This window comes from Perognathus longimembris, chromosome 24 (genome assembly GCF_023159225.1).
Source record: "Perognathus longimembris pacificus isolate PPM17 chromosome 24, ASM2315922v1, whole genome shotgun sequence".
In the NCBI taxonomy this organism is placed as follows: Eukaryota; Metazoa; Chordata; class Mammalia; order Rodentia; family Heteromyidae; genus Perognathus; species Perognathus longimembris.
In genome coordinates this window covers 17,272,630-17,286,643 of record NC_063184.1, presented here as the reverse complement: position 1 = coordinate 17,286,643, position 14,014 = coordinate 17,272,630, and the positions used below count along the sequence as shown (strand labels likewise).

Genomic DNA, 14,014 nt, shown 5'->3' with positions numbered 1-14,014 from the left:
CAGAAATGTTGAGAGAAATTACTAGTTGCTACCTGCATGGGAAGAGCAGACTTAGGAAGGACTTCCCAAAAGAAGTCTAGGTAAGCTGAGATTTGAAAGATGCACTTTGCTAGGCCTATCAATGAAAGGGAATAGGATCTACCTAGACACCCACTCCAAGATTCATTATTATCATTTTACATTTAAATGTTGGTGGCCGCCATGTAAAACAGAATTATCAAATATATTCTTACCAAAAAAATCATCCAGGCCCTTCACACTCCTTGCCCCTAGAGAAAGCTAAAATTAAAGTATTTTAAGGAGTCTGATATTGCCACAACTAAAACAAGAAGCCAGGTACTGGTGGCTCATGTCTGTAATCCTAGCTATTTAGGAGGCAGAGATCTGAGGACAGTGGTTTGGAGCCAGTCTGGGAAAGCAAGTCTGTAAGATGCATCTCCAATTAGCTACCAAAAAAATCCAGAAACAGAGCTATGGCTCAAATGGTAGAGTACTAGCCTTGAGCAAGAAAGCTCAAGAACAGAGCCTAGGCCCTGGGTTCAAGCCTCAGGACTGGCACAAAAATAAATACATTAAATAATTAATAAATAAATAAGAAAAAGCATAAGAAGTGTATAATATTCTGATTGACTTGAAAAAAATGAATATACATTACTTCTCACATTATGATGCTCCTTTGCAATTTTGTTTATAAAAATAGTGATGCCAGATAAATCTAGGGACATTTTCTTTGATTGCAGGATACGAGACTTACTATCAAAACCCTCTGTTTCACCTTTCACTTTTCATATACTATTTCTAACCATTTAAAAGCCAACTCTAAACCAACATGAGGGGTGTTTCTGCTCGGTTTTAAACCATGCCTCGCTGTCTACACACAGGAAGTCTTATCAACCAGATATGGCCCCTTATGCCACACAAGAGGAAAACCCGCTGAAGACATTCATTTTGAAAGTTTCTTGTGTGGGCCATTTTTGCTCATCAGTAACAGAGGTGGAGCGTTCCCTGAAGTTTCCACTTTTGAGAGCTCCTTGAAGTTTTTGTAACCCTTTTTCTTAGTGCCAGTCTTGGGGTTTGAACTAAGGTTCTCATGCTCTTGCTTGGCTCTTCCACTTAAGGTTATCCTCTAACCCTTAAGCTATAGCTCCACTAAAGACTTTTTGTTGGTTAAATGGACATGAGAGGCTTAGGGACTTTTCTGCCTGGGTGGGATTCAGACCTTCATCTTCAGATCTCAGCCTTCTGAGTAGGTTGGATTACAGGTATGAGATACCAGTGCCCAGCACTTTCTTACTCTTGATTTATCTAGGCATACTAAGTTCACAAGGGATCAAGAACCTCCGGTAGTTTACTAATAAGGACAAGGGACCAAGCTGTAATGTTGGCAATGAAAAATATAGCATATTTTAAGTACATTATAGTAAATTGGCTTCTAGTACACATACTATCCTGTCCAAAAAAAAATCTGAAATATTGTCAGGCTCTATGCTGCCAGCAGACATTTCAAACAGATGGTTTCTTTAGGATAAAAGAAATGGTAAGATGAGAAATATGAATTAAATGGTGAGGCAACAGACAAAGGGTGAACCAATGCCACAGCGATATTCACAAGACAATATGTTGGAAATGAGCTGAACAACTTGGGGGTGGGGTGGGGGAGGGAAAGAGAGAAAAATGAGGGAAGGGGTAACAAGTTTGACAAAAAAAAAAAAGTACCCACTAACTTACCTGAGTAACTGTAACCCGTCTGGGCATCACCTTATCGATAAAATTTAAATTTAAAAAAAGAAGTATCAATTAAAATCCCAGATGAACTAAATGGGAAAAAAATTCTTTTAGAATAATAAATGATACCTTAGGAAGCGAGAATTTAATTCTCTCAGACTGCTGACTCTTTCAATGTTCTGTCCTATGTTTGTGTTGGTGCTATAATAAATTACTGCAAACTTGGAACTTATTAACAACATAGACTCATCCCCTTGTGGTTCAGACGTCAGAATTCTAAAGTCAGAGTGTTATCGGGGCTCCTCTCCTGGGGCCTCTCATTTCTTGCTTCTTTGAACTTGTAGAGCTGCCTGTGGACCTGGGCTCTGAACCCAACCCCCACTCCAGCCTCTTGCTTCCATTATCACTCTGATTTCCTAACTCTTATCCCATCCTTCTCAGATAAGAGAATCCAGAATCATTTCTCACTTTAGTATCTTTACCTAAATAACATATGAAAAGTCCTCTTTGCATTCCTAAATTCTGAGGACTGGGCTAGCCACATTTTAGGAGGCTATTGTTCAGCCTAACACCACCACCACTCAGTTCCAGGTCTCTTGCAATGTGGTATGAAACTAGAGGTGAAAATATGAATGAGTGAGCTCAGTGCTTCATTATCTGCTTGGGTAACTGTCAGTTACATGTCTGTAGGCCTTGAAGCTGGATTAGGGCTACATAATCTGGGATATCCAGACTAAGGATACACTTACCACCACAAAAAAGAGCAATGGATTTCTAGGACTCTTTTCTAAGAGAATATGTACCTCAAATCATGTATTCAGTCAATATTTATTAATCATCCACTTTGATGGGTATATACTTGTCTTTGAAGGTGTGTTAGTAAGCATACTACTTCCGGCCCTCTCTCTTAGTGACTCTGCACCTAGTTGATTGCCTCCAAGTCTCTCATAACAAAAACCTCATGCTCATGAGACTTAACTAAGTCTCCCGTAGGGATTTTAAAATCTTAAATTCAAGAATCCTATTTGCAGGGTTTTGTCTTTGCCTCAAAAAAAACATTAGTTTTCCTTCTTGCAACTAGTTTTGAGTATTCTGACTTTACATTTTTTAATATGGTATAAAAGCAATAATTAAGAGATTTCAATGTTCTCCTTTGCAGATCTTCCATTTGAATACTTTACCTCATACAATGTTTAATACAGAATTATTCCCACCTGAGATGTCACTGTCAACAGGTAAGAAAACCATACCCTTTCCTCTTGTTTTGCTGTCAAATTTTTTTAAATACTCAAGATTTGCCAATCTCTTCTAGAAGTTCAGTGATGTATGTAGGAAGGAAATGGTGGTTTATATTCTAAATATCAGTATTTCAATATATTTCTTGAAAGTACTTGAAAAAAATATTTTACCTCCCTCATCCTTTCTATTGACAGTGGTTAATGTCTGGTAGGATGACTCACTGATAATTTCTTTATTCAAGACAAACATTGTCTTTGGTTTCCAGTTGTACTATGTCTGAGTTCTTTTTAAATCCCTCTCTGCTGTGTTCCATACTCATACAAAGCAACCTGAACTCCTTAGTTCTGTTCCAGAAACATTATCTGAAGGCCTGTGCTGGGCTAGCCAGAGTACTAGGCACCAGACCAACAGTGTAAAAAAAAAAATTCAATATCACCTTCTTAAAAAAAAAAAAAAAAGCCTTTGTATAATAGGGTGGTAGTACACACCTGTAATCCCAGCTTCTCAGTAACTGGAGATTGGGAGGATCATGGTTTAAAACTAGCCCAAACAGTTAGTGGCACTCCATCTCAATAAACAGGCTGGATGTGGTGGTTCACTTCTCTAATTGCAGCTCAGCAAGTAGCTGAGGTAAGAGGATTGTGATTCAAAACTGACCCTAGAAAAAAGTAAAAGCCTTTCTGAAAAAGAGCAAAAGCAAAAAGGAGCTGGAAGCATGGCTCAAGCAATAGATCATCTGTCTAGGAAGCATGAAGCCCTGAGTTCATATTCCAGGACAATAAATAAATAAAAAGCTCTTAGCTTTGCATTCTGACCAAGGAGATAAAACTTTCAATAGCAATCCCTCAAACATGACACTGTTCATTGTTTGACCACACCCCCCCCCCAGGTCGCTTCATCTTGTATTAAAAAAAATTGAACTTTCTTTTTCAATTGATTAATCCATTAGCTTGGCTTGATGGCTCTGACTGTCCCACCTTTTCTGTCACCAATGGAACTTAAAGAAGCAATGCAGAGATTGTGTCTAAACCAGAGTAGAAGTCGACAGCGGGTGCTGAGTTCACTGTGGATTTACTTGCCATTTCAAGGGAGACTTGCCCTCCTGTTGCAGTTCTCATTTAGAATGACCTGTGGCCATGCTGGCACTTACTTTTCGTGGCTGACAGCAGAGTGTGTTTGCACTTACATGGTTAGTGTTTCCAGCGATCCTGGGAGGGGAGAACCTGCACCTGCCACCTGTCCACCTTCAGCAGCCGCAGGTCATCATGGCAGCCTTTGTCCAGCCCGCACAGCCTGGATTCTGTGCTAGTGTTCACCTAAGACCATGTGAACACGGCCCAGTGAGAGCCCTGGGTCCCCTTCCTGTGAACAAGTCAGTGCTCCAGGCATCTGTGTTTCCTGTGAACTTTGTTAAGTCTAGGGTTTCAAGCACTTTGGTTAGTGTTTGTGCTTTGTTGAAAATAATAATAATAAAGAACTCAATTCCACCCACAGGAAATGTGCCCTTTTTCTATTTCATGCCTTGTGGATACCAAACAGGGTCCAGAGGCAAATTTGGTTTCTACACATGTATTCTTTTTCTTTAGGTCTACAGGTATAGGAATAAGTTATTAGAAGAGTTATCTCAGTAAATATTCTGTGGTCAGAGCTGCATGTTTTAGGAAGTATCTTATCTTCTCATTAGAAAAACTTGGCCAAGTGTACCTGAGAATCTATTTCTACTCCTAATCTCTCCCAACATTTTCTTAATCTCTGATTTTCACTTTTCCTGGACATGCAGTAGTCCAGTTTATATGCACCAAGATACATGGGATGTTTTATTAAAATTCTAAAGAAGTAGGAAGGTTGTCTAAGCCACTACTGAAGTGCAATTTTCATTCAGAGTTTTTGGAATGTAAGGCCAATAGCAGGCATATGATGAGTGGAAAGCAAGTATGGGATATAGTATAGATGCTAGGGCTGTAACATTATGCCTTAACTTAATTCTCTGCATAAGGAGATATCATTTTCATAGCACAGAAATGGGGCTAAAAGAAAGTTGGCCTTGGGGCTGGGGATATGGCCTAGTGGCAAGAGAGCTTGCCTCGTATACATGAGGCCCTGGGTTCGATTCCCCAGCACCACATATACAGAAAATGGCCAGAAGTGGCGCTGTGGCTCAAGTGGCAGAGTGCTAGCCTTGAGCAAAAGGAAGCCAGGGACAGTGCTCAGGCCCTGAGTCCAAGGCCCAGGACTGGCCAAAAAAAAAAAAAAGAAAGAAAGAAAGAAAGTTGGCCTCAAAACATATATATGCATTTCAAATGGAATTTTCTAGATGATTTAACCTTGAATATTTTTTTTGTAAGAGAAAGATGGTCCTGTTTCATGAGGAATTTCACATACTTAAGTTCTACAGAAAAAAAAAATAACCAAACCACAACTATTTCTGGAAGAGTTAATAAGAACAGAGAGACTGAGGTTTACTGTCAATGTGTTCCCTACTCCCTTATATTTTCCAATCTTTTTCTCCACATATTGCATCCTTTACAGGATGATCTTCTTTATGTGTTCTTTTAGAATTCTGGATGAAATGTTTCTATGTTATGTTGTCAGGCATGCTGTAAGTATACATACATACATATATGTATGTATAATCATTTTAATGTTACAGTTACTTATCTAGAAGTAGCTTATAATTCCCAAACATGAGCTGGGCACTGATGGCTCACGCCTGTAATACTAGCTACACAGGAGGCTGAGATACGAAGATCACAGTTTGGAACCATCCCAGGCAAGGAAGTCTGTAGGACTCATCCAATAAACTACTCAGAAAGAGCTGGAAGTTGAGCTGTGGCTCAAGTGGAAGAGTGCTATCCTTGGACACAAAGAAGCTCAGGGACAGTGCCCAGGCTCTGAATTCAAGCCCCAAGACTGGCAGGCGCGCGCTCAGGGACAGTGCTCAGGCTCTGAGTTCAAGCCCTAAGACTGGCAGGCACGCGCGCGCACGCACACACACACACACACAATTTCCAAGGATGGTTTGACATAGATGGCTCACACCTATAATCTCAGCTACTCAAAAGGCTGAGATGTGAGGATCATGGTTTGAAATCAGCCATGGCAGAAAAGTTCCTGAGATTCCATCTCAAATTGATCGGCAAAATGCCTAGCTGGAGGTAAGGTTCAAATGTTAGGGGACCAAAAAGAATGCCTAAGGTTGAATTTTACTATTTTTTTTATTTATTTGGTACTCAGGAATCGAACCTAGGATCTTGTGCCACTTAGCCACATTCCCAGCCCTAGAAGGATGAATTTTATACAGAAAAAAAGATACAGTTAACTATGTTACTACTTGACCATTGACACTCTATTTTTTTCTTTCTCTTCTATGTTTCACTTTAAATTCAGTCACTTTCCAACTGACCTCCTAGTAACTTTCTTGTATAATAGGAAATCATTTTAACTTTGTTTCCTGTTGTTTTCTAATTTATCTTGGTTCATCATGATACTGAATGAATAAAATTCTATTTTAACTTACAGTTTATTTTAATTCTAACCTGAAGTTTTATCTCTTCTTTACAAATTTGTCCACCTAAAGTAAGTTCTAGTAAGCTAGAAAACAGTGAAGATTTAATTGGGAAGAGCTACATTCTTCTAAAATATTTTTAGTACAAAAAAAGAAAAATAAATAAAAAAGAATACCCAATGTCTTTCTTTATTTCAGAGCTATGGGTTATGGTACAGTTGACATGAAAACCAGCTAATTAGGGGCTTCCTCCTAGTAAATATATTTATAGTTATGCTGCCAGAGTTCCTGATTTTCCTTTGAATTTTCAAGTCATTGGTGGGAAATGGATTTTACCTTCTTGTTTTCTTTACGTTTTTACAATAATGAATTGGCATGTACTTGGGTTCAGTTAAATTATCTGCAGGATTTTATTTTAAAATTCCCCGTACTATTTATGTTTATATGGAGATTTCATTTTTGTTAATTTAATTTCCATTGCATATGCAGCAGTCTTTATCCAGGAGCACAATATTCAGAACTTTTACAGAAAGTAAAAGGCACTGATTTAATTTAAAAAACAAAACAAAAGATCAGGTGAAATTATTAGGGGAGAGGAGGAACAAACCAGTTAGATCATGAAGGTGATACTTACTTGCCTCAATAAGGGAAGAGAACAGAAACTTAGTGCAGGGAGAAGCAGGTGGCCTTAGCTCTTTATCTGTGTCTCCCACATTGTCGGTTGCTAGCTCCATCTCTCTTAATTTCACATAGAGCATATTCTCTTTGGGGTGTGAAGGTTTCTGTCTTAATGATGGGAAGACAAAGAAACTGTCATCATGCCCAGAAAGTGCTCGCTACTCATCACTGGTATTTGTGTTGCCCCCAAAAATGCTTTGTTGGGAGCCAAGATTGTGAGGGTTGTTGGCACTAATTCTTGCCTCGGCCATCAGGCTGGTGGTTGGTCTGGGCAGTATACCATCAGCACTCAACCAACATTGATTTGTTGTGGTCCTCTAAACTTGTGAAGAAAGCTATTGTTAGAACAAGAGTAAATTTAATATTTCAAAGGAGGGAAAGGAATGTTATTGTTGTGGAACTTTAGCTGGAAAATTGATTTGAAACCCCAATTTAACAAAGTATTTTCAGTTTTCTTTTTGTTTTTTTACTGGCTTTACCTCTTTTTAACTGAGTTTGAGAATCCTTACAGTTTCTTTTGATTTCTGTTTATTGTTTTGTTTTAGATGGCCCATACCTTCAAATATTAGAGCAACCTAAACAGGTAAGAAGTTTAAAGAGGTGAGAGTTTTGTTTTGGGATTTGGGGTGTTTTTTTTTCTTTTGGGGGAGTTGTTTTGTTGGTTGTTGTTTTTTGCATTCTTGGATCCCTATATATTACAAAACATTAAGATGTCAAACTTGGACTAATGGTAAATCAATTCTATGAAGGAAATAGCTTATCTGAGTGATGTCACCCTGACAAATTACATAAAGTGTTCATCTACTTTACATTTCTTAGTCATTCTTCAAATGGTCTTGAGCCTTGGTACACAGTTCGGTGAAACTCCAGTTAATTATAGATCCTTGATTATTCTGCTATCTCTACCGGCTTAGTTTATCGGCCACTCCCAGGAAAGATAGGTTATTTCCACTCATTTTCTTTTCAAAGGAAAGATGTATACTTACAGCTCCTATTCACTGAGCTTTATCTATCTGTCGTGCCCACCCACACATATGACTTCCTGACCTTCCTCCTTCCACATTCACTCCAGTATTTTCTGTGCAGTGAAATATGTCACCTAAGACACTACAAACATTAGATATGTTTGTAGTTGAATAATCTTCCCTCTGGTGTTAGCATTAGACTCAGCCTTCCCAGAGCAAGGAGAAAAGTATGATATCTCTCTCTTCCCACTGGATTCTGTAGAATGCAGCTCAGAATTAAAATGGCCTACCTACACACCGGTGGCTCACACCTGTAATCCTAGCTACTCAAGAGGCTAAGATCTGAGGATCGCCGTTCAAAGCCAGCCTGGGAAGCAAAGTCTTTGAGACTCTTACCTCTAATAAACTACTCAGATAACGCCAGAAGTGGTGAAGAGTCTCAAGTGGTAAGGCACTAGCCTTGAGCAAAAGAAGCCCAGAGACAGAGCTTAGGCCCTGAGGTCAAGCCCAGGACCAACACACACACACACACACACACACACACACACACACACACACACACACACACAGAATTAAAATGACCCAAAGCCATTTCCCAACTCTGGATAAATACCCCTTGGATATTACTTGAGTTCAGTGCTGTGAAAGAGGAGGAAAGAAAAGATCTACTATCTGTCTACGGACATTTCAGTAGCATTTTACAGAATATGAGCAGTAACTAAACTCCAAAAGGATGGGCTTACCCCATCTGTGAGGCTGAGGATATGTATGTATTTCCTCTTGCAATGATACTAACCAGTGCATTACTTACGTAATGGTTAGTAACTCATGTAAGTATGTGTGCCTCCCTTTTGTACTGTAGAGCATTAACCAAGTGCTCAAGACCTTCAATGTGAAGAACTTAAAGCATCATTGCATTGAAGCTCCCAGAGTCACGTCACACAATAGATTTGGTCAGCATTAAAAGAATAGGGATATCTTAGTGGTGACTAGGTTATCTTGATTGGGTGGAAATTAGATCCAAATTTTTGTTGTATGGACAGAAATTCCACATGAAAGTTGGGGCACTGTTGTCGTTGCTTGAAAGAAGCTCATCTAGACTCTACTTTCCAACTGTGTATTAGGGATTTCTCTCAGGAACTCATCGGTTCTCTCAAAGACCTCACTGATGGAGTTCTGTCCCCTGAAATTCTCTATGCAATAATCTGGCATCCTGGAATTAACCACAAAACTGATAAAACAATTAAAATGTATCTACACATGTATTTTGTAAATACTTGCTTTAAAAAAAATAAACATATCACAATAATAAGAATTTTAACAGCAAGTCCTTATCCAAGCCCCAAAAAGTCATAATGAAGAACTGACATTTATGATTTACCTTAAGGACTAATTGAATTGTTCAAGAATTCAAAACTTAATTCATTATGAATGAATACATTTAAAATGTACATGAGTAAAACAGTGTGTCTTCCAAGCTGGTCTTATTTTGACATGTGACTTCAGTGAAAGTAACATGGCTGTATTTACGTCAGACTCTCTGATTGGAGAGCTGGAGCCTTCCTTGCCTGTGGGGTTGATGAGTCATTTTAAGGAAATGGAGTTACTGACATGGATAGCTATGCATTGGCAAACTTTTAAGCTCAGAAAAAAATTCAAAGCACAAATGCATCCAAACTGTGCATTTGGCATTCAGACTCAAACAATAGATGCAAATTCAACCAATAATAATGTAATGATGTACATTGTTTTATGAACTATAAGCCCGCAGCTTAAGCCATGCCAGTTGACTTTTCATTTGACACCAATCTCCATAAGATGTAAAACTATACGTGTGTATTTTGCCATCTGCCCCAAAGGAACTTGGTATTAATTTTTTAAGTTAGGAAAAAATGACCTCTTTTTCGTTAGAAGCCTTTCGGACACAGATTTTCACAGCTCTGAGAGAGATATATCATAGTAGATTCTTTTATATATTCCATCTGTTGCATGTTGATACTGTTGTACAACTGAAGTGCATTTGAATTGATTGGCAGTCAAGTAAGTCTCCATTTGATAGTTAGCTCTTGCTAGAAGCTGGCTCTTGTAATGCCCTTGTTTTTCCACATTCTTGGAAATTTCACTTCACTGTTAAAAATAGAACCAATAGCCATTGCTTACAAAAGATACAAGGCTGACTTTGTAACTTAAATAATTTTGTGAAAAGCAAAACAGAATTGCTTTTAAATGTTTACCTCCCTTCAGAAGATCCTGCAGTGTCTAGGTTTGGCGTTCCCAGAGGAACCCTATACAGTGGTTTAGGTCTTTTTTTTCTTTGGTTGAATTTCACGTACACTGCAGATCTGTGCTTGCCCAGGGAACTGACCTCAGACCTTTCTCACCCCGTAAAAAATGTGCTTTAGGATTCATCTTCCTTGGAAATCAGGAAGTCCTTAGAGAATACAAGGGCAGTCCCAGATGCTTCCTGGAGATTTAAATGAGTTCATAGCACTGGGCCAGCTCAGAGGTAAAGTCCTTACCAGGCCTAATGAGACACAGCAAAATCTAAGATAGGAAAAGCTTTACACTGGTGTGCAAGCTTAGAGCTATCAAATAGAACCTTGGTGTCTTTTGGAGTTGTGTAGGTGTTTGAGGTTCTAAAGTAGAAACCCCTCACTAGCAGTTAGTGGTTATGGGATATTCCTGATGGTCTAGTGATCTAATGCTGATTATATGAAGTCTAGCCCACACTAGAAACAAATGGAAGGTGAGGGTTTTTTTTTTTTCTTAAAAAAATACGTTGGCCTATTGTTTCTTTTCACCCTGTTATGAAAAGAAGAAAAACCATCCAGTTAAGTGATGATTTAGTTATAAACTATGAGTGCTACCACAAATTAACATCATTATATAGTTAAATGATTAAGAAAATACAGTATAAGCATCCTTAATATGATGAGCTCCCTTAATTTGCATAATTGTTTTTGCAGTATTCTTTGTGTACAAATATGCATAATTGTATGATTTGGTTAGAATTAAGCTAGCTTCAAATAAATAATTTAGCTAGAGCTAGAATAGTCTTTAAAGATAATTTGGTGTAATTGTCATATATATACATATATATGTAATAAAACATAGCCCTTAGCTATTGATTGGTTCATGATGGTTCATGTAGTGTCTTTCATTGGTTACTAACATCTGTAAAATTACTGGATCAGATAAAGAAAAAGAACTATCTAGTTTTGGATTTCTTCAAGCCAGTTAGTCTTCAAGTTTGAGCTCAATTATATCAATGACTCAAAAATGAAAGGCCTTATTTCCTCTGGACTGAGAAGCCCATCGGGTGCCTGGTGTAGCAGATGATGCGATATAGGAAAAAAAACACACACTCCTGCAATCAGAGAAGAGAGGGGAATTCCTGAGTTACAGGTAGAGAAACAGAACTTCTACCAGTCCACCAAGGTGCAGGGCTTAGCAGCAGCAAATTGAGATGAGGGAGCTCCAATTCAGACAAGCCCTAACACATCGCATCCAAGGCTCTTGCAGGACAGCTCCGCCGGCTCAGATGTGTGGCTGGTTAGTCACAGCTCAGTACGCAAATAGCAGTTCATGGTAAGTTGGGAAACGTAATTCTCATTCCCAGAGTACATTGTACAGCCTCCTGTGTTCCCCATCTCTTATCTTCTATACCTGCAAGTTATACATTTGCATAGAATCTTATCACTAACATTTTTTGTATGAACTTCTCCAACTTATGGGGGTCTCTGTTCACCTTTGCAGAGAGGATTTCGTTTCCGTTACGTGTGTGAGGGCCCCTCCCATGGTGGACTTCCAGGTGCATCTAGTGAGAAGAACAAGAAGTCCTATCCCCAGGTCAAAGTAAGTCTGACAAGTCAATCCTACTAGGTGAATTCTGGAAGATTCTGTTCCCTAAGAGCCAAACCAAGCAGCTGCTTAAAATTAGTACAGTTAGCCTTTACCCCTAACCTTGAAAGAAATTTGTCTCATAGAAGAGACTTTGAAAAAATTATCTTTAAGTAGTTGTACAAAGGGGTTTGAATTCAACGTGTCAGCTTATGAGTACAGTGCATCTTGAACAATGAGAAGCAACAAATTTTAAAATGATTTCCATGCCCACTTAGTGTAAAGGTTTCCAACATCAACTAAGAAACTTTTACTATTTCCCAGTCATCTTAAATATTTTTTTTCATCTTACAACCTCTGAAACTTTAGTAAGTCATTGAAACAAATGCTTTACTTAGGTTCTGTAGAGACTTAGTGAGAAATAAAACAGATGACAGAGTTTATGAACTATGTAGTATGTTATGTAAAATCAGGAATTCCGACAAGAGGAAAAGCTATATACACATTGAATAGGCTTAGCCAATGCTTGTGAACATCAGTGTCTGAAAGTGTAAAATACAGAAATATGAATAGCATATTCTTCATAAAGTCCTTTAGAGGTTAAGTGAGGAAATGTACACAAGTGCTCTCTAGGAAACCTGGAAGCACCCAGTTGCCTCTGTCTGAGCGGTTATGTGTGTTCATTGGTCTCTATTGGAATGAACTATGGCATGTGAACAACTTTATCATATTCAGATTATTTTTTATTGATTGACTTAGTTGAGAATATTTTTTCTAAGTTGATTTGACTTCTGATTTTGCTACTAGGTTACTTGGTTTCATTTATGTTGTAGGTAAGTTAGTTAACAATTACAATTTAGTCAAAAAGTCTTTATTCATTCAATCATTCACATCATAGACAAAAAAGTTACCAACACTATTACAACTAGTACACATGCCCCTAAAGGATACAACTTTCTTCTGAGCTCATTTGTTTGTTTGGCTTATTTTTAAAAACAGATGGTCAACAAATCTGGCCCTCACCAAAATTCTGATGTAAGGGAATTTATCTTTGGTTTTGCCAGTCTCATGTCTGTCTCTTCCCTTTCCTCATATCCTACATCTAAACCCAGGCCTTGCTAGTTCTTTATCCTTATTCTAAATGAAAGAAAAGATTATGCTGATCCCATTCTGAACCGTTCTAGGGAAACTCACTAATAGCATGGGGGTCCTACTTGTCATATTTTCATTTTAGGTCTTTTAGCTCCAGTTGTGAAGTGAAAGGCGTCATTCTTATTGAAGGTAGTTAGGCAGGTAAATGCACCATGTCTTTAGTTTGCAGAAGGAGGCCACAAATGGCTAAAGGATGTTTTCTGGTTGTTAGTAATGTTCCTCCCAAGTCCAGTAGCTTCAGAACCAGTGTAGCTGAGGATGTAACTCGAACTAGAACGAAATGCTCAAGAAACTCAACTTGGAGTTTCTTGGATGGTTGCTAATTTAAGTTCTAGAGTCCAAAGGATGGGGAACCTGGAGTTTTGATATGCCAAGGAGAGGAGAACAGCACTCTTTGAGGTCTGGAGAAAGAGACCAAAGAAGTCTCTCTTTGAATTTCTGTTCTGTCTGGAGCTGCAGCTGACTGGAGGAAGCCAACATACACCGAGGGCAGGACTTCCGCTTGTTCCACTGATTTACACGTCAGTCTCCTCTAGACACCCTCACAAACACACACAGAAATAGTGCTCTACCAACTCCCAGGTATCACTTCCTCCATTCAAGCTGGTGCCTAAAATTAACCATCCCAGTCATCAGAAGGCTTCTGGGATGAAAAAATGACACCCTGCCTGAAGATCGAGGAGTACCACTAGAGAGAGGAACTGTACTGAAGTCGGTTACATACATTCTCTTTTAGGGTTCATGATAACTTCACTAAGTAAAAAGTGCAATGCCTATAAGAGAGCAGGAACTCAGAAAGGAATGAACTAGCCTTTCTCAAATGCCTAGTGGTTTTTCTTATCGTACAGCAAATCACTGTTGACAGAACCTCTGTCATAGATTGTATGTACCTGCTGGTGACAGGGAGATA

At 38.7% G+C, this 14,014-nt stretch overlaps 1 protein-coding gene and 1 long non-coding RNA gene across 2 annotated transcripts in view; one reads left to right on the top strand and one right to left on the bottom strand.

Annotated features, from left to right (window-relative positions):
- Nfkb1 (nuclear factor kappa B subunit 1) overlaps positions 1 to 14,014 on the top strand; it is a 114,977-nt gene that overhangs the window by 21,036 nt on the left and 79,927 nt on the right. The window contains exons 3-5 of the mRNA XM_048333765.1: positions 2,885 to 2,960; positions 7,693 to 7,730; positions 11,869 to 11,967. Coding sequence (XP_048189722.1) covers positions 2,885 to 2,960; positions 7,693 to 7,730; positions 11,869 to 11,967 — 213 coding nt within the window. The remainder of the gene's footprint in view (positions 1 to 2,884; positions 2,961 to 7,692; positions 7,731 to 11,868; positions 11,968 to 14,014) is intronic.
- LOC125341681 lies at positions 5,164 to 9,727 on the bottom strand. The gene is made up of 3 exons (XR_007209046.1): positions 8,657 to 9,727; positions 6,646 to 6,652; positions 5,164 to 5,197 (listed from the first exon to the last, which is right to left on the bottom strand). It is a non-coding gene; the product is annotated as an uncharacterized LOC125341681 (long non-coding RNA).